Source organism: Sturnira hondurensis, unplaced genomic scaffold, assembly GCF_014824575.4.
Source record: "Sturnira hondurensis isolate 20B ecotype Veracruz unplaced genomic scaffold, ASM1482457v3 Scaffold0022566, whole genome shotgun sequence".
Lineage (NCBI taxonomy): Eukaryota > Metazoa > Chordata > Mammalia > Chiroptera > Phyllostomidae > Sturnira > Sturnira hondurensis.
Genome location: NW_028095197.1, coordinates 8,140,722 through 8,166,653, shown reverse-complemented (window position 1 = coordinate 8,166,653; position 25,932 = coordinate 8,140,722). Strand labels below are relative to the sequence as shown.

At 50.1% G+C, this 25,932-nt stretch overlaps 1 protein-coding gene across 3 annotated transcripts in view; it reads left to right on the top strand.

Annotated features, from left to right (window-relative positions):
• The window catches only part of PAX5 (paired box 5), a 163,411-nt gene that overhangs the window by 62,369 nt on the left and 75,110 nt on the right, over positions 1-25,932 (top strand). For all 3 annotated transcript variants that reach the window (XM_037035852.1, XM_037035853.1, XM_037035851.1), the window contains exon 6: positions 120-295. In XM_037035852.1, the coding sequence (XP_036891747.1) occupies positions 120-295 (176 nt within the window). The remainder of the gene's footprint in view (positions 1-119; positions 296-25,932) is intronic.

Below are 25,932 nucleotides of genomic sequence, written 5' to 3'. Positions count from 1 at the left end.
TGTCTGTTTCCGGGCCCATGTGCCTCTCAGGCCCTCTTCCCAGTCTCAGGGTCTGGCATGTTCTTCTTCAGCAGCTCGTGTCAGCCACACTCACCCTTCCTCTCTCATGCTCACCCAAGGTATTCAGGAGTCTCCGGTGCCGAACGGCCACTCCCTGCCGGGCAGAGATTTCCTCCGGAAGCAGATGCGGGGAGACCTGTTCACGCAGCAGCAGCTGGAGGTGCTGGACCGCGTGTTCGAGAGGCAGCACTACTCGGACATCTTCACCACCACGGAGCCCATCAAGCCCGAGCAGGTATGCCCCGGGACACGCTGCCCGCCACAGCCCCACCCGAATGCAGGCACAAGGGTCCTCCAGAAGGCCTGGCCGGGTGTGGGTGAGAGCACCTAATTCGACTCACAGGCGGCTTCCTCTTGTTCTTGGCCAAACCTGGCTGGTCACGGCATCCCACGAGGTCAGGAGGACTTGTTGAGGGTCCTGGAGACTTCTTGCCCGGTGCCTCTGTTTCTCCTGCTGGCCAGGAGGGGATGTGACTTGTCTGGCTGCTCTGCATTGTCTTGCCTGGTGGCCCTTCCCAGGGCTCTTTGCACAGGGGATGTGATGATCTTCTGGGCCACTGGAGGCGGTCTTGGGTCAATATCCCATCAGGGTGAAGGCAGAAATATGTCAGCGTCCTACGGCCATAAGCCTTGTTACGATGGTACTGGTGTGCACCCCACCGTCAGTCCTCTTGTCAGGTTGCCTGGTCCTGCTTTCAGAGGCTGAGTCTGAGGGTTTGGAAATGAAGAAATGCCTCACTGGACAAACGCCCGGCTGAGTCATTGGCAAGAGAGGAAAGAGAGTAGGAGGAGGGCCCCTTGCAGAGCAGCCCCCTGCACTTCCCTGGAGAGAGAAGCAGTCACTTCCTGTGGTCACGGAGATGGGACAGAAAGGCTCTGCCCAATGAGAGGCTCCTGGGGCCTGGGCGAGGTCCAGATTCAGTTCAGGACAGTAGTTCCCGATGCTCCGTCGGTGCTAGGCCCTGGGCTGGGTTCCTTGCCGGCACGAGTGGCTCAGACATGGTTTCTGCTTGCCAAGAGCTCCCATCAGTCTGAGAGACCTGTGAGCAATGACTTTCCCAGAACTTTGCTATCCGGTGCTGGGAGTGAGAGCTGGCCATGCTGAGCCTCTTCTTCATGCTAATTAGATGATGCTTCTGATATTTTCTGGAAAAGCAATTCCAAACCAGTACACTGTGTACATAAACTCTGGTGGAGAGGAAAATTGCCTGAGGGGACCTTGGTGGGGAGGAGTACAAGAGGCCTTCGGGCCACCATCCTATGACAGTCTGGCCCCCTCTCTGCATTTCCTATGAGAGCTGCCCTGGAGAGCACTGATCCACTTGGTTCTCAGATGGGGAAACCAAGGCCCAGAGGGGTGAAGAGACTTGCTCGAGGCCACGCAGCAAGTTGTGTATTCAGTTGACAAACATGGATGAGTGTCTAGAGTGTCTACTAGTGCACAACACAGAGCAGATACCAGAGGTACTTTTGTGAACGAGGCAGGCTTGAGCCTGCCCTCAGGGAGCCTACAGATGTGTGGAAGGATCATGATGAAGAATAACTAAAAGGTATGGATTACAGATGTGCTAGGTGCTGAGGAGGGAATGTCTGTGGCTCTCCAAAAACACAGAGCAGAGACTGAGCCAGCTTGAAGGGGAAATGCATTTCTCCTGATTCCGAAGGGGTTGGGCTGAATCTGAAGAAGGAACATGGTTGTGGGTGAATGTGCCTGGCAGAAGGAAGAGCAAGTGCAAAGGCCCTGAGGCAAGAGGGAGAGAGGCAGGAGTGAAGAACAGAGAGTCACTGGCTGTGCTTCAGGGAATGGCTGCCAAGACAGGTGGGAGGGGATGTTGAGAGGTGGGTCTGGTCCTGTAGACTGTGGTCAGGATTTGGTCTTTCTCCCGCAGGTGGAGTGAAGCCTCCTCAAAGAACTCGGTAGCTGAATGGGCTGGACAGGCCTGATCCCACACTCAGGCTGCTGGGTTTTAGGGAAAAGAGCCTCTTTCCATCACAAAAAGCCTTTCCCAGCCCAGAGCTCTTCTGAGAGATGGCCAGAACCACATTTCACCCGACAGAGCAGGAGAAGAAAAGGGATTTAGTCAGGAAAACCTCCTTAGGGGAGGTCTACCTTTCCCTCCAGAGTCTGGGAGAAAATGTATCTTCCAACCATTGACAAGCTCACGCAATTCCAGCACTTGCGGGGATGACAGAGGCAAGCCTTCTCCCTCCATCTTTAAGAGGCCCAGAGAGAGTGCAGGGTTTGTGGGAGGTCACCCAGTGAGTGAGGGGTGAGGAGCAGGGGCCCAGGCACGGAGACTGCAGCATGCCCTGTGAGCCCTTATGTACGTGGCGCTGACCTTCGCTGCCATCAGTGACTGTCTCTCCCCCGGTGTTTCCCACGGTCCTCAGAACCCACAGAACCTGGATCGAAGTCCGTGCAGTTTAGAATGCCCAGAAAGACTGGGCAGACACTACAGGGCCTCCTAATCGGGAGGACTCCAGCCACGTGTCCGTCCAGTCACTTGCTCAGATACTCACACACTCATTTACCCAACCTGTGTTTTGCACGCTGGCTGTGAGGCTGGCACAGTGCCAGGCCCCCGGGGAGGGAGAGATTGAACCAGGCACCAGCCCCCCAGGGATTCGGATTCTGCAAGGCCAGGGAGAAGTCCTGTAGCCCCGATGAATGGAGACGGTACCTCCGCTGGGAACATCCAGGGCGATGGTACGGAGGAGGCGATGTTGGGGGCCAGGTGGGTGGGCCCACATAGAGATGGGGCCTGGAGGAAAGGAGACCTGAATTATAAGCTCGGTGAGGGTTCTGTTTCTAGCAGTCTCGCTGCACGGTGTCCTTCAGAATGATGGGGACACGGCTGTGGGCCTGTCTCCGACTGTGTGGGTCGAGGCGGGGCCTGCAGGCAAACCTTGTGGTAGGATAATGACTGACTCAGGGCTTTCTGGTTAATCTCCTTCACCTCCCCGTAATGTGCAGTAATGAGGAGAGATGGAAGGTGAGGCTGTGGGGCCGCTGGGCACACACACAGGCACTGGACTATGAATGACATACCCTCGCTCCCGATTCCCAATCACTTTGGACAAATGACGGTCTGAGCAAGGAGCTGCAGGCCGGGAAGGCAGGCACGTCAAGGGTACAGGTTCCTTGAGCCCCGTCATGCTTGCTTTCGCCTTGCCTTGTGAGCCCCAGAGAGGACAAGGGGGCGGAGACAGGAAGGGGGCCTGGAGCTCTGGCCGCTGAGGCTGGCCCCCTTCCACTGCGAGCGGATCCATGACTCCAGCGGCTAGTGGCCTCGGTGGGGGCCTTGCTGTAAGTTTCATCGAACAGCCCGATGAGGGAGGAAGAACATTTGCTGGCCTTGCAGTCCAGGGAGGTTGACTTGAATCCTGCTCTGCCCTGTTGGGCAATTTGTTTTTTTCCTGGAAGTCAGCTTCTGTATTGAGGCAGTAGTGACTGTGATTTTGATAATAACAACAACGGCAGTAGCAAAGCCACAGTGGTTTTTCTCGCCTCTGTGTGATACGGTACAATTTTGAAGTACCTTCAATCCGTTCTCTCTTGGACTTCAGTGTAAACGCCTGCTAAGCAGACTGGGCAAGATTTGTGAGCCCCACCTTACAGATCGGAGCGTTCTTTTCCGACTGTTCACCCTATGTCAGGCCCAGGGGGCTTCTGGGATTTGTTGAGGCCACAGAGCTAGAATTTGACCTCAGGATCTTTTGTCTTCATCTTGCATATGATACTGGCATGGGCCTTCGTGTCTCTGAAAGATTCCAGAAGCCAATGTTCTGACTGGCTGGTTTTCAGAACCAGCCTTTTGTAGCCAGAGTCCGCCTATTATTCTGGAACCCTCAGACACTGGGTGCTCAAATCCTCCTAAATCACCCACCCAAACCCCCAGAGGAAGAACCTTCTTCAGGGCCAGGCTGGGGTCCTGTCAGTTGCTCCCATGAGCTCAGGGTCTGCCCTCCCCTTGCTGCTTTTCCTGCCAAGATCTACCCTGGGCGATGGGATGGGCCCAGGCTTCTTCCTTTTATAGGGCAACCTAGCAAACCCTCGGTCCAGGGTGGAAAGGCGTAACGTAGACACACTCCTGGGGCAAGGAAACACTTCCTTTTCAACGTATCTATATGAAAAGCAATTCTGTTTTCTCTACATGTGGAGTGAGTAAAAATCACCTCAGGGTAGGAAAGGAAAACATAAAGTAACAACTGCTGGTGCGTGCGTGTGTGTGCATGCGCACACTTGCATGTGTGTTTCTGTTTCAGACATGGAATTCTGCATCAGTAAAACTCCAGTTGACGCTGTTGTGGGTGCTGTGCTTCTGGTGGGAGCTGGTCCCTCCTTCGGCCGCGGCAGGGAAGCTGCCACCGAGCACAGCCTGCCGTATTTACTCTCGGCAGACTATTAACCAACACCAAGCTATTAATCTGGCTTTTGAGCCTTCACTAAAGCCCATAAAAGCTCACAGTTGTCAAATGGAGTTCATTTTAATTTCCTTTCAATCACAGTAAATTATTCAGGTGATAAATCAGCTGGAGCAGCCTCCTGGCTGTAATAGAAACCCTAATTCCTGGCTAATTATCCAGCCCATTGCTGCCAACAGATCAATACGGCCACAAAATGGAACGGGCCCAGGGCCCTCCCTCCCATTGGGCCAGAGATGGAAAGACAGCTGGGGAAGGGGGACATGCTGCTGACCTCCCAGGAAGTTCAAAGGTCACGGGGGGTTAAATCGGGAGAAGGCCTGTCCCTTGTCTAACAGAGAAAGCTACCAGAAATGCCTCCTGCTCTCATATGCTGCTTTGCCCTCTGGATGGTGGCATTTGTCCAGGCTGGTATGTCTGGGGCCGAGCACTGCCTACTCTTGTGGGTGTCCCACTCCTGGGAAGGGGCTGGTTTGTGTTTTTGACCATGTTGAGTTTGGTCATTGGGGATAGCCTTAAATGCCTTCCTCTCTGTATCAGAAAAGGGGCTGGGACTGTGGGAGAAAAGATGTGGTGCCGGACGTGCTTGCTTTCTTCAGGGAGCTCAGGTTCCTGTGTAGAGTGTGGGTCAGAGCCCGCCAGGAGAGGAGGGGGTGAGGAGACAGGTGTGCAGGCTGAGAAAGGGGGAAGGCTTCCTGGAGGGGGTGTCTTTAGTGCTGAGCCTTGAGGGGTGGGCAGAATCCAGTGCTGTGGAGGTTGTAGAGTTGGCTGGAGAGGGCGTTCTAGGCAGAAGGAACGGCCTGGGCAAAGTTTGGCAGAAATGCGGGGCTGGCAGGCTGGTCCAGGTGGGTGGAATGCAGGGTGAGTGAAAGGAAGTCAGGGGCCTGGGGCTGGGGAAGCAGGAGGGGACCTGAATCCCAGAGGGCTGGAATGTACAGATGAGGAGGTCTGCCTTTGCTTTGGGAACCGTGTGCCCCAAAGAGCTCTGAGTCCGTGGCCTGGACTGTTCTGCTCACCTTGAAGCAGCCTTCACTGGGGCCTCCTGCCTCTTGCCCTGTCCCTACTGCTGCTGCTGTTGGGTCTCTCTCTGGAGGCCCTTCCCCGCATAAGAGGCCCCCGTGGTTTCCCACCACTTAAAATCCAATCTCAGCCTTTTATCCCCATCACGACCCTTCACTGCCCCCACATCCCTCTGCCTGCTTATGAGAGGCTCTGACCGTGGCCGGGCCTGACCCCTCACTGCCAAATATAGGCTTAGCTCCACCTCTGTCTGAGACCACCAGCTGGCGTGTGCATGTGTGTGTGTGTGTCGGTGTGCATGTGTCGGTGTGCATGTGCACGAGCAAGGGAGCACCAGGCTTGGCTCTGAGCAGGCAGGTGGCAGGGACTGCAGTTATTACGTTCTCAGTGTTGTTGCTCTCACTCCAACCTCCTGCTCAGGGTTTCCCTGCATGCAACACTCTTCATCTGTTTTTAAATCTACTCTGCCCAGGCCCAGCAGGAGAGCTGCCTGCCCTGGGAGGCCTTCGCTGACCCGCGTCAGCCTGCACTGACTTGCCTCTTGTCAGAGCCCACAGCTGCATCGGGTTCCACCATCACTGTAGTCCCTGTCGTAGTGACCGTGCATCCGCTGCTGACCACATGCTTGGCTGTGTTCTAAGAACCCTTTGTGCCTCTTCTTGCTCTTCACCTGAGCCAGGAGAAGCCTCTAAAACATTTTAGACCCAAGGTTACTGTGCTTCAGTCCAATACAGATTAGATTATTCTGGCTGCTGTGAGGAGAGTTGGAGGGTGGGGAACTAGGAGGCTACTGGCAAGGTGCAGATGATGTCGCTGTCCCCTGGATGTCACTGTACCCCTGGGGATGGTGGTCTGCCCTGTCTGGGGCTGGCCGTCTCTCCAGTTTGTGGCACTGACTAGTAATTGTGTCCTCATGATGCCCTCATTATGCTATTCCTGTCCCCTCTCCTCCCCTACCTCTTCCCACCTGCCCCCAGGACCTCCAACTCTCTAGCCAGGCTCCTGGGGTTACCGGAGTAAAGCTCATATTTGGTTCTGAGCTTCCTGGTGGTCAAAGCAAAACGTGAAACAGTCAGCTGTGTGCTTCTCACCATCCACCAGGAGAAACTAGGCTGGTTCCCCAAAGGAAGCCATGTTTTTTCTGACACTTAAGTGGAAAGGAAATTGTCATATGGGGTTCCAGTGGGAGCCCCTGCAGAGGCGGCAGGCACAGTCTTCAACGCACCCATAGAGATGCTGTGGCAGGTTTTATAGGGCTCTGTCCTATGGATAAATGCCATGGTCACACGCTAATCAGTGCATGTCTGCAGGGGCAGGGCTGCTGTGAACGCAAGCTCTGCCTTGCTAATAGCCCAGCTTAAACTAGGAAAAACCCCATCCACTCTGGGTGGCTAGTCCTAGGTTTTCCAATTTGATGCTCCAGGAAGGTGTGTTACCACCAGGGGGCTTTGTGACCTCCTGCCACCCAAGGTACCTATGGGAAAATGTCCCCCCACCCCAGCTGGAGAAGCTATCTTCTCATCATCAGCTCAGCTGTTGATGAGAAGGAGAATACCGTGGTTTGCATTGGACTTCTCTGATGAGGGCTTGGTGTGCAGGAACTTGGCGGGTTTTGAGGAGGGAAGAGTCATATGATTTAGAGATTCCAGGAAAAGACGGCTCATCCACCCAGTTTACAGAGGAAGATGATGGAACCGAGAGAGGTCGTGGCTGGGCCTCCACTGGGAAGCAGGTGTGGGCTGATCTAACTGCCACCTGGAAGCCTGATAAGCCAGAGGCAGACTTCTGACCCCAAGACGCAGCGATGCCACCCAGGGTGAACATGGCCCAGTGAATGTCCTGGGCTCTGACCAGTCGGAGGAGAGACTTGTCCCATGGAAGGAGCTCTGAGAGGGTGTAGTGGCCGGGAGATGGGTAGGAGTTCCTTTTCCAGTTCTTCCCAATATGAAGAGAAAGGATACAAATCCCCTCTTTCTGAACTGAGATGCTTACGCAGCATTGAACTTGGGTGTCATCTTCCCATTGGAATGAGATAACGACAAAGATTGTGCTGGAATTCTTACCCCTTAGACCTCTAGAGGCACTGGGTGTCTCCCAGCCACGCTCCCCCTTACCCCTCTACTGACATCATCTCAGACTGACCCAGGGGCCTCCTGCTCTGCTGACCAGGATCTTATCTGGGGATGCCTGTTTCTTCCTAGAACATTTCCCACATAGCTGAGTTTTCCGAATAATTTTGTCTTCCTGTGGATCATACGGAAGGGTACCTACCTGAGGAAAATCACTGTGCTGGGTTTGCAAGATTGGGGCACATTTGAGGGACTACCCAGCAAGTCATCATAGTATAAAAGCACAGGATGGACCCCTGGGCTCATGCTGGCTCTTGGGATGGTTCCTGGGTCGTGGTTTCCGCCTTTGGGTTCGGGGTTCAAACTGGGTCATCCCTGCGATCCATTCCAGCTCAAACATTCTGTAAGCGACAAGATGAATCGGAACTCCATCTCTTGTTTTTATTCTGACTTGTTTACAGTTTTTCCTCCTGTCTGCTCCACTCTTTCAGATGACAGGTAAATTCTGTGTGTGTAGGATTTAAAGATTACAAGCGAGTTGTCAAAGAGCTGCCTGTGCCACGCTGGGATGTCCTTTCATTCATTTATTCATTCATTCATCCAAGAAATTTCTACAGATATGTCATGTCAGTGACAGTGGCCACCTGTGCTGTGCCAGGCGGCGTAAAGTAAGAGCAATGGATGCAGCCAAAGGCTCTGTGTGAGATTTGACTTACGAGCAGAGCTATTTCCCCATAAACAAGGCTAACCAATATTTGCAGTGAACAAAAGAGACAAAAGAACAGGTAATTTCAGGTCTACAGCTTGTTTGTTTTGAGAGTGCACTGGAAGTTTGGCGTCAGAAATTTGGCTAGTCACAAAGCTCTTAAAAAAACCCAAACCTTTATTATATTGTAAATCACACCCTCCCCCCCACAAAAAGAACATAGGTTTCTGGTTTTGATAACAAGGTCTGAATTATTGCAGACCCCCCTCCCACCTCAAACAATAGAAAGACTGGGTTAAATGCAACAATTACTTTATATATATCTGAGGTTTACATAATGAGAGGGAAATCCTCAGGATGTAGAAATTAGGAAGGAGCTCAGAGTCAGAACTTTACGTGGCTGAGCCATTGTCCCAGTCGCCCAGGGCACTGGTCCTACATATAATTCCCAGTGAACAGGGCCTGGGATTTGAGGCTGGTGTTGAGACAAAAGATATGGCCTTAGACTTACGTGATATGGGAGATGGAATGTGGACTCCTGGAAAAAACTCGAAACCTGGAGGGACTAATCTTTGCACGGAATGAGTGCTGGGCCAATTCCCCCACCAGGCTAAGGGAAGCAGTGAGGAGGCCTGATTCTGCATGGGACTCAGAGCGGAACAAAGGCTTCCCATGGGAAGCCGAAATCCCAAGCTTGTGCCATTTATAGGCATGGCATCCCACTTTGTATCATTCACGAGACACCCAAGAAGAGAAATTAATGGAAAAACTGGGCTCATGTCAGTGGAATTCCTGAGATGCGTAGCAGAAGCACATGCAAAACTTTCATCCGGATCCTTCCACAGCCCAGTCCGCACAACACGCCGGAGTAAATGGTAGCTACGGCAGCCAAGCTCACAGTCTAAAAACTGCAAAATGCACGAGGCAGTGGGGGCACGTCCGGAGACATATCAGCAAAGTGAATATTCCAAGGACCTAAAGTAAGAATCAGAAAGAGACTATCAAATGACTAAAGAGATGAAAAAAGGACTAGAAACATTAAAAAAGAATACAACATCATGAAGAAAAGGTAATCAGATTAGAAAACAAATTCGATTTCTAGAAATAAAAACTTTACTCACCAAAATTAAAAATTCAAAAAATTTTTAAATACCAGATAAGCCCTGGCTGGTGTGGTTCAATGGATTGAGCACTAGCCTGTGAACCAAAGGGTCACTGGTTCAATTCCCAGTCAGGGCACATGCCTGGGTTGCAGGCCAGGTCTCTGGTGGTGGGCACAGGAGAGGCAAGCACACACTGATGTTTCTCTCCCTCCTTTCCCTACTCTTTCTAAAAATAAATAAATAAAATCTTTAAAAAGAGAGAAAGCACTGAACATCTCAGGAGCAATAATTTAAAAATAAATAAATGAATACCAGGTAAGACACAGCTGAATAGAAAGTGAGCAATTTGAGAGACAGAGCTGAGGAAATTGCCAGGAATGTAGCATAGAAATCTAGAGTCGGGAAATATGAAAGAGAGGATAAGAGATCAAACAAAATTTCATGTGAAGGTCCAACATACGTCTAATAGTTGCTTTGTAAAAGCAAATAGAAAAAATAGAGGTGAAGCAATATTGAAGAAATAATGGCTAAGAAATTTATAGAACACAATTGTTGCAAGACATGTATCATTACGTAGAAGAAGCATTCCAAATCCCAAGCAACTCACATAAAAGTAAGTGCGTGTCTAGGCAAAAACCCGTGAAACTGATCAGAGACAAGGAGAAAATTAGAACAGCAATCAGAGAAAGTATAACTTTTAAATTGACAGTTGCTTTTTAAAGCATCAACAGAAGGCAGTAGTCTGAAGACAATAGAAAATATCTTTAAATGTTAAGAGATAATAATTAACCTATACTCAGGTACATGATCATTTTTTAAAAGATTTTATTTGTTTACTTTTAGAGAGAGGGGAAGGGGAGGAAACAGAGAAGGGAAGAAAATCGTTGTGAGAGAGTGACACAGTTGCCTCTCACATGTGTCCCCAACCAGGGACCTGGCCCATAACTCAGGCATGTGCCCTGACCTGACATCTGTGACCTCTCGGTTTGCAGGCCCATGCTCAATCCACTGAGCCACATCAGCCAGGGCGGGTAAATGATCATTCAATAGTGAAGCCAAATAAAGACATTTTCAAACAAAAAGGGAGAGAGTTTGCTACTTGCATACTTGTGCTGAACGGGTAAATAATGTATTTTGATAAGAAGAATCTGAGAGACTTCCAATTTCAGTTCTGACATGTAAGGGACTTGGAAGTTGTCACCTGCGTATTTACTACAGGAAATAAAGCTGAGCAAACTGAAAATCAACAACTTTTCTTGACGCTTCAGGGAACTGAAGTTGCAGGGCAGACAGTTACCGCAAAATCCGGAGCAACAGGAAACTGTAGGGAGTGACAGCTGAGCTCTGTCAGATGGACATAAGACTCCATACGAAAGATTTACTTACCTTAGTTTCTATCATCCAGCACATCACGTCCAGCTTTCAACGAAAGTTAGGAAAGAAAAAACATGGTGTGAAGAGACAACGTGAGCATTGGAACCAGACTGTGACACCCATCTTAGAATTTTTAGACAGGGAATGTAAAATAACTGTGATTCATGTATGAAGAGCTCTAAAGGAAACAAGTAGATGGCTTACATTTTATGCCATGAAAGAACAGGTGGGTCATGTTCAGCAGAGATATGGAAACTGTAAGAAAAGTCAAAAGGAAATGCTAGAAATAAAAAGCAAAGGAACAAAGTGCCTTCAATGGATTCATCAGCAGATTGGACAGTCAAGGAGAGAATCTGTGAGCTTGAAGGCATGTCCATAGAAACTTTCCAAACTGAAACGTAAAGAGGAAAAAAAAGAATGGGAAAAAACAAAACAAAACAAAACAATCCCAAACCCCAATCCACTAGAACAGAATATTCAAGAATTGCGGGATCATTTTAAAAGGAATAACATATGCATAATTGGAATACTGGAAGGAGAAGACAGAATGAAGAAAATATTTGAAGAAGCCGAGACTTTTCCAAAATTAATGACAGATACCAAACCGCAACTGCAGGAACCCAGAGAATATCAGATAGTTTGGTACCTGCACCTCTGCTATTCAAAAATCAGAAAACCAAAGGTAGAGAAAATGTTTTTTAAAAGCCAGAGGGAGAAAAACCACCTTATTCACTGAGGAATGAGGATAAGAATTACAGTGGGTTCCATGAGAGACATGGTGCAAAGAGGAAGAGAGTGAAGTAAGATACTTAAAGCATTGAAAGGAAAAGCCACCAACCTAAATGGAAATCTGTATTTTGGGAAATTATCCTCTAAAACTGAAGGAGAAATAAAGACTTTCTCAGACAAAAGTGGATTGAATTCATGACCAGCCGACCTCCCTTGCAAGAAATGTTTGAGAATATCGTTCTTTAGGGAGAAGAAAAATATGTCAGAAACTCAGGTCTACAAAAAAGAAAGGAGAGGAATCAGAGAGAGAATAATAAAGGGAAAACACATCCTTTGATTTTTCTTTTTCTTAGCTGATCTAAAAGGTAACTGTTAAAAGTAACAGTAGTAACAGCATGGGGGTGATTATGACATATGGATAAGTAAAATGAATGACAGCGGTGTCACAAGGGGCAGGATGGGGCAGGAGACATGGTTCTTGCAAGGCACTTTTATTTACTTGCAGCAAGTAAAGGAGACAGGGGATTCATACCCAAAGCTCTGCCTCCCCAAGGGGAGGCTTAGGCATTGCTCATACACACTATTTGGTCAATGACACATCGATTGCAGTCGGCTAAGCTTATCTGGGTTGGATTGCTGTCAAGCTCATCCTGTTTACAGCTGGTCTGCAAAGCACTGTGCTCCGTTTTAACATTTAGCAAGAATAGCATTTAGTAAGAATGGCCAAGACCTTGAGACTTTTGTCCTATCTAACACTTTTAGAGGATACAGACAACTCTAGGGTCAGGGCAATGGAATTGGTGATATTATTTTTTCAGGGCAGATCACTTTGTCCACTTGTTGCCACTCACAGGAGTTCCTGGCCAGAGCTGGCTCATCAGGATGAGGGTGTGAAAGGAAGGTGATGAAGGGCAATGGTCAGAATGAGCATAGGGGTTTGAGGTCTTGGAGCCGGACCAGTTCTAAATGACAGGGTCAGGTCTTACTTGTGGCCGTCCCCTGGGGCTGGGACTGGAGAATGGAGAGCAAGGCCAATGGAGTGAAAGGTGTGCCCAGGGCAGGGGAAGACAACAGTGGGAAGACCCCAGGAAGGGGGCCCCCCGTCAGGAGGGACGGAGGCAGTTACTACCAATATGAAAGGGCTGGCTTGGGCAGGCGTGGGGCGTTCTGAGGAGGAGCCAGGGTGGCAGAATGGTATGGTGGAGCAGTGCCTGGAGTTGGTGCTGGGAACAGTGAGTACGCAGACCCTCCTGTCCCTCCCAGAGGGTCACGGGGAGGAGAGGAAGGAGTGCGTCCATTGGAGCCGTCTCAGAGGCGGTGCAGCATCGAGGTTAGGAGCACAGGCTTCCAGAGCAGGGGCTTGTGACTTTGACACCTGTTGTTACTTTTGGGCCTCATGAGAGATTATGATAATAAGTGATTGCCGGCTTCCCTCAGAGCCTGTGTGGTTTTTCCCGTGTTCCTGGGCTTGAGCGTGCTAGTCCCCATCACGCCCCCGACAAGCATTCGCTTCCTTTGTGTGCAAAGTGTTATCTGAAACCTGCTTGGCTTTCCCAGCGTTTTCACCTCAGTTTTCTCCTGTGTAAAATGGGATAATGACAATTGTGTCATTTTGGTGGTACCGATTAAGTGAGGTAAGCATAAAAAGGGCTCAGCCAGGGATCCAGCCCATAACAGACAATTGATAAATGTTTCTTTTCTTGTTATTATTATCAGTAGCACCAAGGAGCATCTTTGCCACAGCCAAGGGCCCGCAGAGCAGAGAGGAGAGGTCGTGACCACCCAGTCAGGGCTGCTTGGGCAGGATGAGAATGCCAGAGGAGGAAGAGAGGCTGGCGCTGTCGGGAGGGAGGGGCGAGAGGTGGTCCAGAGGCGCTGTCTGACCTGCAGTGGCCGAGCGTGTGAGCTGTGGCATTGCTGGGGACTCCCTGGGCTTTCCCTGTTTTCGCTGTCTGCCTGGGAACAGAGGACACAGGCAGATGAGCTCAGGCTGGGAGTGGGAAATCCCATTAAAGTAATCAAAACAACAATTTGTACCACTTTTAGTACTTGTGCCTGAGGAGCTAAGAAATCTTTGTCATAAATTATTAATTATGGGTTGTATTACAAGAACTTCCCCTACAAAGAAGCAACTTAATGTTTCCGTGTTGGTGCGACAGAAGACAGGAGTTCTCTGGCCTCCAGGATTTGTCTTGAAGCAGGAGGGGGGCATCCAAATGTAGACTCTGAAACTTCTGAGCTTGCGAACGTTCCTCTGGGGAGGAAGGGCTGGGGCTGCCGGTGCCTGGGACTGTGCTCTCAGGGACGCCTGCCTCACACTCAGCCTGTCTGGGGACTCAGGCGGCACTGCACTGGTCCCCCACGTTGGCCATGTGGCAAGGTGGTTCAGAGCAAGGGTTCTGAAGTTTCCTGGTCCTGCCTGCAACCTGGTGGCTGCACCTATGGGCTTTGTGATCTGATCAAGCTGCCCAGCCTTGCTGAGCCTCAGTTTCCCCATTCACAAGAGGAAGACAGGGGTCCTAGTGTGGCCCTCCCCGGGCTGGAGGTAGAAAGGGAGGTTCGTGTATGTAGCCCTTTGCCAAGGGAACACTCAGCAGGTGGCATTTATCATTATTTACGTCCTCAGAGAATGCCTGGGCATTGCAGACAAGGCTCCTGTCCCCACGGAGCTTAGAGTGTGAGGGCTGCACAGGAAGTGGATGTGGAGGGGGATGGACAAGGGGGTGCTGGGAGGAGAGGAGGAAGAGCAAACGCACAGAGGCCTGTGCATGTGCCATAGGGGGGCGTGGTTTCAGGGGGGCCAGAATGTGAGGGTTGATGCCCCTGCAAAGCCTGTTTAAAAACACACACAACTCAATACTGTATCCAGACAGTGCATGCAGTTAATGATTTTATTTGTATTATTCATGTAACCCTCTTAACAAACCCTTCCAGCTTAGTGTTTATTCTCATCACTTAAAAGATGAAGAAAGTATAACGAGGCTAAATGGTAATGGGGAAAATACAATAACAATTGTTTAAAAAAAGATGAGGAAGCTGAGGGGATGATACTTGATACCCTACAACAGGGGTGTCAAACTCATTTTCACTGGGGCCACATCAGCCTCATGGTTGCCTTCAAAGGGCTGAATGTAATTTTAGGACTGTCTAAATGTAACTGCTCCTTAACTGTAAGTCGAAATTACATGTGGCTCTTTGAAGGCAACCTCGAGACTGATGTGGCCCCCGGTGAAAATGAGTTTGACACCCCTGCCTACAAGGTTTAAATTTTTTTACATTACGTTGGCCCGGCAAGCAGATCAAACACAGTGGGTTTGGTTACACATCTTGGAGGTCTCCGCGCTCATCACTTTTAGTTGTTGGAGGGTGAGGATTGCGCCTGGAGCTGCCAGGAAGGGGAGCGTGGCTTCCCTGAGGGACACTTAGGAACAGGTGCAGTAATTTATACAGATTTTTCTCAACAAATTCATTTATGAACAGAATATAGGTGTCAAGTGATAGCATGTGGAGTAAACCTGGAGACACCTTGTGCTGTCCAGGCCCCGGAGGCTGCACTACATTCATAGACTCTTCTGCTACCAGCCTTTCTCTGGGCTTCTGATCCACCTTAGAATGGACACTCGGGATTTGGAAAAAGTGAGCGTTTCCCTCCTGTTGGGGTCCCGGTCATGGCTGACTCCTCATTTATTCCTTGTGGTTTGGGAAGTTAGGTGCTAAGGAGCAGAAAGTGGTCCCGGGGCTTTCAAATTCTGCTGGGGACCTGCCTGTTAGTAAATAAGTTGCCTTAGGTGTCTCCTGGGGACACCTCACAGCTCACCATCGAACCCTACCATGGTAATGTAGGTTATAACCTACATTAACCCTACATTAACACGATATAACCCTACCATGGTAATATCCTCCCATGGACTTTAACCGCCAAGGGCCCAGGTGAACCTGCAACCTATTGCCAGCACCTGGTTTTCTCTTCCGTGAGCCAGGACTCAGAAACTGCGTGTGCTGGGGGAGGGTGGGCAAGAAAGACTCAGAAATGCTCACATACAACCTTGAAAGATGAGCCCTCGTTGCCTTGGAGAAGCTCAGCTACAGGGAAAAAAAAAAATCTTATTTTTCACCCTGGCTGGTGTGGCTCAGTGGATTGAGCACTGGACTTCAAAGCAAAGGGTTGCCAGTTCAGTTCCCAGTCCGGGCACATGCCTGGGTTGCGGGCCAGGTGCCCAGTAGGGAGTGTGTGAGAGGCAGCCACAGATTGATGTTTCTCTCCCTCTCTCAAAATAAATAAATAAAATTTAAAAAATATTTTAAAAAGATCTTTTTTTCCTGTACCTGATATTGGCCATTAGATCCCCTAATATGGTAGATTTGGGGCCATAATATCTAGCTGTTTCAACCTGGCGCACGTGGGCCCGGGTTGTGGCTGGCTCTGGGGAAGTTTGTTGTCCAAGCTCGCAGAACTGTGGTCAACTGCTTGCATTTCTGCAGGTCTTGAGCTGGCTCCCAGTAGCAGTTACCTGATATAAAAAACTCCAGCTGGCCACCTGGGCACCGAGAGACACGGGAATGCTCAGAGTCTGGCTGCCCACCGTGGCAGAGGTCCCAGGGTTTGGGGTGGGTTGTGTGGGAGAAGGCTGGGGGACACCTCTGCGAGCCTTCAGATAGAGCAGCGCAGGTTTCTGCAACACTTTGTTTTGTAAATTTGCTTCTTTTGCAGAACGATGTGTGTGTTGCACCCCGAGGTAGAGAACTTGACGTCAGACACCCCCTAGTTCAGGGCCGTGCTGTTTTATAATTACAGAGCATTTATGTGGTGCCAAGCACCGGTCTGAGCACTCTGAGTGCGTTGACTCATTTACCCCTTCCACAGCCCTGGGAGGTGGGGACTTTTAGTGTCTTCCTTTTACAGATGAGGAGACCGAGGAACAAAATGGCTCAGCAGCTTTGCCGAGGTCCCACAGCTGGTGAGGGGCAGTGCTGGGGTTTTGTTCAAGGTGCAGCCTGAACAACTGGACCAGCTGGTCCAGCTTGCCAGAAAGAATGGCCGTGGGCCAAGTATTCTAAGGTTCTAAAAATGTAAAAATAGTTCTTATTTTTAGGACCCGTTTCCCAGGTTGGAACAGAGTTATAAATAGCCATCTATTTTAACCAGCTACTCGATTTGCTGGATGGATTTCACCTTGGGCGGCACTGAAAGTAGCAATTACTGAAGCTAGTGGTCCACAGGCAGTTTTATTTCCTTTGTGTTTTAATGACAGAGATGGGAGTGTGGCCACGCACCTGCCCCAGATGTCTTCTGGGGCCCAAACCTTGTGTCAGTCTAAATGGAGGAGGACTCTGGGTCTCCATCTTCCAGAGAGTGTGTGGTGGCGTGGACCCCAGACAGTGTTCTCAGGACATTCCGTCCCTGCTGGCAGGGAGTGGCTCCGCTCGCCTGTGTGAAGTTCAGGTTCGGTCCCAGTCGGTTGCCCTCCGTGGGCGTCAGTGCCGCTCTGGCATGGCCTGCACGGAACTGAGGGCACAGAGTGGCTTCCCTCCTGCCGCTTGTTAGGCGTCACAAAGCTTCCCACTGTTATATGAGTTGGGCTCAGAGAAGCGATCGTTAGCAAGATTGCTTGGAGAATGTATAACCTGCGAGTCATAGTTCTATGTATCCTAAAATTATTCCCAAATAAAGTCACTTGATTGGCTAACCCCCCATACAATCCCCTTCAAGTTACTTTTACCGAGTCTCACTTTGGGGGTGATGCCAGAACCTGCCTGAGGAGCACCCTAAGGGACCAGCAGTGGCCCTCACCCTGGGTCTGGGGGACAGCCATGATTTCTCAGCCTGCTCCTTAGGGAGGGCCTGGGAGAGCCCTGGCCGGTCTGGGAATCAGTAGGAGAACCTATGAATAATGGAAGGTCCACATCTCATGGGTTCCACGAAGTAATGCAATGTACCAGGTTTCTCTTCTCCAGCCTGCAGCGAGGAGGGCCAGGCGTGGCCTCTCCTGTAGCAAGTCCATGAGCCTGTAGCTCATGAACTTGCTTGGCCTTGAGGGTATGTGGAGAGCATGGAATTTGAGAGTGTGGGTTCTGGAGCCAGACTCTGGGCTCTGGGCTCTGGGCTCAGTCCCCACTCCGCGGCTACCAGCTGCATGGTCTTGGGCAGCTTACTGGGCCCTGCTAAGCCTCCATTTCTTCACCTGCAGAATGGAGGTGGTGAGCGCTGGCCTTCCGGGGCTGTGTGCGGTTGAGGTGAGGGTGTTGTGCAGCACAAAGCCACAAAGCAGCTGAGAGCCAGAGAGACAGAGTCTGTCCCTTCCCTCTTTCCAACTGCAAGTATCACTTTTCTGAGACCTGAGCTCTGATTTGGACCCACCTGTTTCCCAGGGTGTCCCTTCGAGTCAGTCTTCCCCCCTCAGCAGGCCTCAAATGTCCACCAGGAAATTGGTGAATGGAGACAGCCAGAATCCTTTCCAGCTCAGACGCTGCCTGGCCCTGTGGGTCTGGTGTAGGAGGCTCTCAGGGCTTCTCCTGAGCTGACGGGTGGGTAGGGTCCCAGACAGGGGAATACATGTGTTCATGCATCCAGCCCCCGGCCGCCGAGCACACCACCTGGGAGACTTGCGTAAGACGTGCTGGGCAATGCAGAGGTACACGGGGTAGCCCTCATGACAAACGGGGTCCTGAGGGGCCCTAGGCATAGCTGCATCCCTGCTCCAGTCCAGGCAGGGCATGCTCATTGCCTCTACCTGAGCAGCATTCTTATTTTGTTTATTAAAAATAAATCTAATAGGTAGTACATGCAAATGCTAACGTTTTAGATAACATCAAATGTGTACAGTGAAAAGTAAGTCTCCTCCTTACTCCTTTCGCTCAACCACCTAGTTCCCCTCCTGGGAGGCAACCACTGTGACCAGTTTCTTCTTTATTCTTTAGGAGTTTACATACAGTGCTTGGGTGAGGATAAGGTATACGTGTATCTGGGCATACTTATATATATCCCCTTTGAACGCATACAGTAGCATATAACATGCCTTGTTCTATTTTTGCTCTTTTCCTGTAGTAGATATTTCCTCGTGATTGTTCCATCTCATCCTTTTCAACAGCTATGTGGTCTTCCATTATATGGGGTCTTCCATTATATGGGGTATCATAATAGGAGCCCATCTCTCCTATTAGCTGCTTCTAATCTTTTTCTCTTTCAAAAAAGGCTGCAATGAGCGTCCTTGTCCATGTCATTTGTGCGCACGTGGGAGTATCCTGCAGGCTAAACTCTCAGAAGTGCGGTGGCTGGATCAGAGCACCACAAGCCTTGTGAGTTTTGAGAGCTGGACCCCCGCTGTCCAAAGAGGTTCACTGGGGGACACAGGAAGGCCTCGGGGGATGTGGGAAGACCTCACTCCCCGGTCCACACAGTGTATTAACAATCTCTTGACTCATTGCTCACCTGATAAATGAGAAATGATACATGGTGGTTTGAATTTGTTTCCATCTTATATGAGTGAGCTCTGGCTTCTTATTTTTTATATAAACTTCTTATGTGGGAATAATTTTAAATTTGCAGAAAAGTTGTAAAGATAGTTCATAGAGTTCCCACAAACCTCCCACCCAGTTTCCCTGCTGCTAACATCTTATGTAACCACTGCCCACTTGTCGAAACTAAGAGCTTGACGTTGGCATGATACTAATGACTAACCTGCAGATTTTGTTTGGCTTTTGAGCCAAGGTTTCCCGTTTGCGTGAGGGCGAGGTACGGTGTACGCTGAAGGTGGCCTTGCAGGTGCCTCGGCCTCCCACGAGGTTGTGCGGGCCTGTGATCGACGTCGTTCCCAGCACAGCACGGCCTGGACACAGCAGTGATTGCTGCTTCTCTTCGTTCCTCTGGGACAGAAACGCTGTTGTTGTTAAATCACAAACAGGCCCTTTATTGCCAACCCGCGGGCATTTTCCTAGCTTTTCGTTTTCCAGGAGAGGGAATAGCATGTGCTAAGGCACAGAGGCACAAAGTTCCAGCCACTTCAGAATAATCCTGATGACACAAGCAGTGCTTCTAGTAAAATGAACACGTTACAGGGACAGCTGAAACTAGCAATGCCGCTGTCAGTCCCTCCTTCTGCCTCCCGGGGGCGACACCGCCGCTGCTTTGGTGTATATCCTGCTGGACCATTTTCTAGGGGGCACAGACTTTTCAGGGTGCAGCCAGAGGTGGAGTAGCTGGTGATGACATTGGGCAGGTGTTGGGAAGCTCTCCCCTTCCTTGTCGGCTCACGCTCGTAAGGAATGCTCACGTCCCTTGCCTGCAGACCACACTTTATACAAGCAGTGAGCTTCACTGCATGGCCTCCTTTGAGTCATCGCAGCTTCAGAGCAGCTCCAGGTGGGGAGCATTTTTTTTTAGATTTTATTTATTTATCTTTAGAGAGGAAGGGAAGGAGAGAAAGAGAGAAATATCAATGTATGGTTGCCTCTCATGAGTCCCTTGCTGGGAACTGGCCTGCAACCCAGGCATGTGCCCTAACTGGGAATCGAACCGTGATCGTGTGGTTCTCAGGCCCGAGCTCAATCCACTGAGCTATGCCAGCCAGGGCTGGGGAGCCTCTTATTAATGCTCTTCTTGGACAGGTGAGTGGAAGCCGAGGCCCAGAAGGGTGTGGTAACTTGTCCCAAATCACCCAGCTAGAGGCAGAGTTGTACTTGAACTCGCTTCTGTTGCTTCCTGAAGAATAACACTAGTCATATCAATACCGATGGCAAAGCTTGGTCACTCTGCACACATTATCTCATTTAACCCTCGAAACAACCCTGTGAGCTAAGTACCATTATTAGATGTGTTCCGTAGATGAGGGAGCTGGATGAAGTGAGGTGGTTGGTCTGTGGTGGGTGGAGCTGGGGTTCTAACCCAGCTGTGTCTGTTTCCTGGGCCTGCAGGCTTTGCTGCTCTGCTCGCCATCCCCACATCTGGAGCTTTCTCTTGCCCCACAGCTGCCTCACAATTCGGTTTAGAGTGTGCACTGTGCATTTTTACCGCCACTCAGATCAGCAGTACCAGCGCTTCTCTTCCTGCCTCCTTTCTCCCTGGGTCTGTGCCTCTGTTAGGCTCAGCTTCACCTTTTTTTCAGGCTCTTCTTACCCACTCGCTTCTGGGGCTCAGGTTCCCCTCCTCTCATTGCACTGCTCTAGTATAGCAGGGTGCAGAGCAGACAAAAGATGGAAAAGGGCTGTCCTTAGGGAGCTTCCATTCTCCTGGAAGGAAGATGGTTCTGGCCTGAGGCTTGGGTACTTCTTTGAAACAGGCCATTCTGAGTGTCCCTCTGCTGGGCCCTGACTGTTCTGCCCTCTTACTGTTTGCTCGGCCAGAGGCACATTCTGGTGTCAGTTCTAGAGGTCCTGCCTGTTTTCCCCTCAAGAACTGCCCTCCTCCTACCGTGGCCTGGGAATGTCACCGGGGGCTCGAGGCTGCCCCCCGGGGAACCTCCATCTGCGTGATTTACTGTGCCTTACCATGCCACATGTCTTTAAAATTACAGTGCCCATTTCCCACTGAAATAATTTCCACAAAGACTAGTTCCTATTACCGCAAGAGGCGTGCAGACGTCATGATTTATTATTATTTATGGTCCTAAGGCCTTGTTTATGCAAGACGGGTTAGGTGGGTGCGATAGAAATGCCATTATGCAAATGACATTGAATGTCCTTACTGCGCCTAAATAATTTTTGTGTTGGACGATTAAACCTCATCTGTTATTGATATGGGCTGCAGTTGGGCTATTACAGAGTCCCAACAGTACTTACTCCCAGTAATGGGGAAATTGAGAGAGAGAGACCAACACAATTGCCTCAAGTGCGCTGTGAGGGTCTGCAAGGAGGAGGACATCTCGGAGGCCTGCGCTGAGGGAGCCTCTGGATAAATAAGGAAGGCAGCACCCGGCAATAAATTAAGTCTTGCGTTTGAGTGGGTGTCTTGGAGGATTTCCGGCCGCCCAGGGGTGTGATCCAGCTATCTGATTTAGTCAGGGGACTGGGCAGTCCCAGCCTGCGCCCCGGGGGGCCCACACTGAGGGAGCTGCCGGGCTGGAGCAGAGGGCACAGCGAAGAGGGGTGGCGGCTGATGACGCTGGGCATGCGATCTGCTGCACCTACACCCTGGCCCCCCCCCACCGGCCCCTGTGCACAGCCGCCAGCCTGTGCTCTCGTTCCCCATCTCTCCTCTCTATCTTCTGCTCTCTCTCTCTCTCTTTTTTTTTGACACAGCTGTGAAGTCCCATTTTGATCAGTGTTGATAGCTTATGAATTCCAAAATTGACAAAATTTACAGAAAAATGAGGATAATCCATCTTCCTTAGCGGCCTGTCAGGAGCTGGCCATACTTCATAATCTCCAATTACAGATGCTATTTTCCAACATTTACATGCAGATATTAGAACCAAATGAAAATGAGAAACAAAGAGAGAATGGAAATGCAGCTATTTATATGTATAAAAGGCAAACAGGTAAATTCGAGACGTTTAGATTGGATTTGGGGTCCCTTTAGGAGACTGCAAAGAGACAGCGTTGAACACGTGAGGTTTCAGAATAGAATGGTAGGACTCGTGGTCCCGCCAGGCCTGCCCTTGGTCTGGCAGTTTGGGTTCAAAATGGGTCAACTCTGCTGGAGCAGCTGGGGGACACTTGATTTGGGCGGAGGCATGCAGGGTAACCCCCAGGATTTAGGGGGTCTCTAGGGATCACCCAGCGCTCATGCTAAATAGGGGGACTATGCTTATTTCACAAATGAGTAAGTTTAGAACCTTCAACATTTGTTAAAAAAAATGGTGTGCATGTGTGTCAGGGAGGCAGAAAACTCCACCTGAGTCAGCTCTCTCTCCAAGCAAATTTCAGAAAGTTGAGACCTCATCCTGTGGACCAGTGCAAACACTGGAGGGGACAGGGGAAGGTGCCACGGCTTGTCGGAAGGGCTTCTGGCCAGGTGCACCGGGAGTTGCACCAATAAACTTTAAAAATGGGATATAAATAATAAAATTAATGGGGAGAGAAGGAGTTCTGATATATGGGTCGTCCGCTCCCTTCTCCAGGCTAATCTGGCTGAGAGAGGAGGCTTTGTAATGAAAATGTTCTTCCCATAAAATTGGAGGGAGAACAGCCTTGTTGCCCTTGCAGCTGTATGTGGCACTGGCCTCTGGAAAGCCGGAGATATTAATTAGCACTGCTTTGGATTAAACTCTCCCAACCATGTCGGATGGTACGAGTTTTTCTCTTTGTGAGCCTGACACGGGTGGCGAGGAGAAGTCTGCTTGGGTTTTTCCAGCTTACTGTTATCACTGAACTTTTCTTTTACTGGGGGATCAAATCTCTTTCTCTCCTGGAAATAAAAATGAGATATTTCAGGGCTTCCCAGGACAGTCGGTTAGACACAGGCTGTTTTGTTGGAGTAGGCAGAGGAGGTGGAGAAGGTTGCCTGGGGAGATGCGAACTTCTCTGCCTTTGCCTTGAGAGCTTTTTTTTTGTTTATTTGTGTGAAGTCTCTTTCCAGCCAGCAGGTTTACATTATCTGCGGTTTGATTTGTGGGAGAGAGGTGAAGGAAACAAAACTGGGAGGTCACATCTAACATATTGCATGTATGAGAAAGGAAAAGGAATGGTTAAAAATCAGTTTTAACCATTCTCGCCCTGCAGCAGATTGGGACGGCCAGGCCACACCATGCACCACCTGGAAGGAGCCTGTGGAATCTGGCTGCCCAGGACAGAGCTTTGGTTTGGGACTCCCTCTCTTCTGCACGTCAGGGTCTGTACACCACACAAGCGGGCAGAGCCTGAGCAGACCCGCTCACCACACAAGCGGGCAGAGCCTGAGCAGACCGCGAGCTCCCAGTCAGGGAGTCCACTCCCTCCCACCACACGACTTCCCCCCACTGCATCATCTTTTTATTCAGGAGCCGTGGCGATCCCGGCTCTTATCAACCAGAAGAGGAACTTAGTGCTCCTAGCCTTGGCATTTCTTCTCCTGTGTTTGAGAAGACAAATGCAGTGATCTGGGCCCAGGGCCGCATTCTCTTCCTGCTCCTTTTGCAGTTTTCTCAAGGTTCAGGGTGGCCCTGGAGTCCTTCACTCCTTCCCTCTGTCCCCAGCCCAGCCTCAGTCCCATGGGTCCTGCCCAGGCCTGCTGGCGGGGAGCCAGCACCGGGCGGTGATAGTGCCCACAGGAGCCTCCCCAGCTCAGAGGGAGGGCAGATGCGGTGCCCAGCGACTGGAGTAAAGTAGCATGGGAAAATGTTCTAAACAAAGAGTAGGGAAAATGTCATGGGAATTTAAAGAAAAAAAACCGCTTTATTTAAACCAAAGAGACTGACTTAGGAAAGTATCCAGGAAGAGATGATATTTGGACTGGACAAGGATTTAGACTGGGTCGAGGCTGGGAAGACGGCAAGCAAAGGCTTTGCATGGAGGGGCACAGGGAAGGGTGTGTGTACAGTGTGGTTCAAGTAGAAGGCGGTGTCTGGAAGTAGAGTAGATCTACGCTGAAGCGGGAAAATCAGATTGGGGTTTGGACTGGGGCCTGTGTGCCTCACGCCAACATTAGCAAACGACCGTAAGGAGCGAGGGACGGTTTATAAGTACAGAAGGTTCTGGTTTGCAAATAGCATGTTGCTTAGGGCTGGGAGAAAATGACCGCTTAAAAAAATCATATGCAAAATCACTTTCCATTTCTAATGAAGTTGTAGTGAGCTCTGCGTTAACCGTGAGAACAGCAGGAGTCAGCCAGGTGATGAGGCTGCAAGAAAAGCAGAAGCAAGCTTTTTATGCCCCAGGGAGGGAGTGCAGGGGGGAGGGACTGAGGACTGAGACCCTTGCATGGGATTCCGGTGGGGACAGCACCGACATCTGTGGCTTGGGAGGACCTTTGTTAGGACCGGATCCCAGAGAGCACCCCCGAGGCTAACTCGCAGAGACCTAAAGAGGCAGAGTTAGTGCTATCTCACGGCCAGAGCTGTGTGGACACCGAGAGGCTGCCTCAGGAAATAATGAGTTCCCTGTCAATGGTGGGATTCAAGCAATCTTATGTAAAGATTGGCCTCCATAACCCCTGAGCTCCTCCGGACTCTGAGATTAGGGCTCACTAAGATTTTCTTAGTGGCCGGGGTGGGGGGGGCGGTAGGGTGCACTGGGGTGGGGGCTCCTATTTAGTCAATGCTGGAAAATTTTTTGCTACACAGAAACCACACAGTGATTTCAGTCTCCTCTCTTGGGCTTCCCCTGCTGTTCCGCACCACCTGGGAGCGTGCCTGGGGCTGTGCTGGAAGGGCGTCTGGCAGGCTGTAAACTTCGCAAATCTCTTCCAGGAAGCCCCTCGATTCCACTGTAAACCGTGTGACCCAGGCATGTGCAAGTCTGGGCAGCCAAATGAGTAGAGGTCATGTCTTTGACACATATGGTCCTTTCAGATGAATACAAGGGTGCACTGGGGTGGGGGCTCCTATTTAGTCAATGCTGGAAAATTTTTTGCTACACAGAAACCACACAGTGATTTCAGTCTCCTCTCTTGGGCTTCCCTTGCTGTTCCACACCACCTTGATATTGCTTATCCTCTCAGTGACCCTGGAACGCACCTCTGGTGCTGTTGGCAAAGCCGGACCATCGTACCTGTCCCAGTTCATTTGATTCCACAGGCATTTATGTCATATCTGTTCAGTGCTGGGCACTGAGCCAGGAGTGGCTGTCACAAAGACGAGGGAGGCACAGCCCCATCCTCATGAAGTTCATACTCAAGTTGGGGGATGGGGCCCTAAACAACTAAGTGTACAATGTAGAATGCTAAGTGCATTGGTAGAGATGTGTCCACTTAGGTGTTCTAGGTACACAGAGGAGAGGAAATCAGGGAAGGCTTCCTGGAAGTGGGAGGACATTCAATATCTTTAGCAGTCCCCCCAACCCCATGGCCAGTTAATACTAACAGCAGCGCTTCGTAGATTATGGAGTACTTTTGCAAACATCATAGTCCCTCCATTCAGCAAACATTTTGATTTAAGTTTAATTAATCTTTATTAGGTTTTATGGGAGGGAGTGGAATGCTAAAACTTTGTTCTTTTGATTTTTATTCTTTTAAAAAATTAAATTTCACTTTGAGATCTTTGTAGATTCAAATGAGGTTGTAAGAAATAATACAGAGGGACCTGTATACTCTTATCCAGTTTCCCCCAATGATGACATCCGGCAAAATTATAGTACAAGTTCACACTGGGTATTGGTGGTGGTAGGCTCAAGATACCGAGCAGCTTCATCACCATAGGATCCCTCCTATTGCCCTTTTCAGCATTTTAAAAGTGTTTATTTATATGTCCGGCCCCAAGAACTCAAAAAATGGAGACTTAACATCCTTATCTGCCCCTCTGTGCCTTCCCATGCCTTGGTGAGGTAGACCATATATCCCCTTGCTACAAATGAGAACAGGAGACCAAAATGTGAGGTC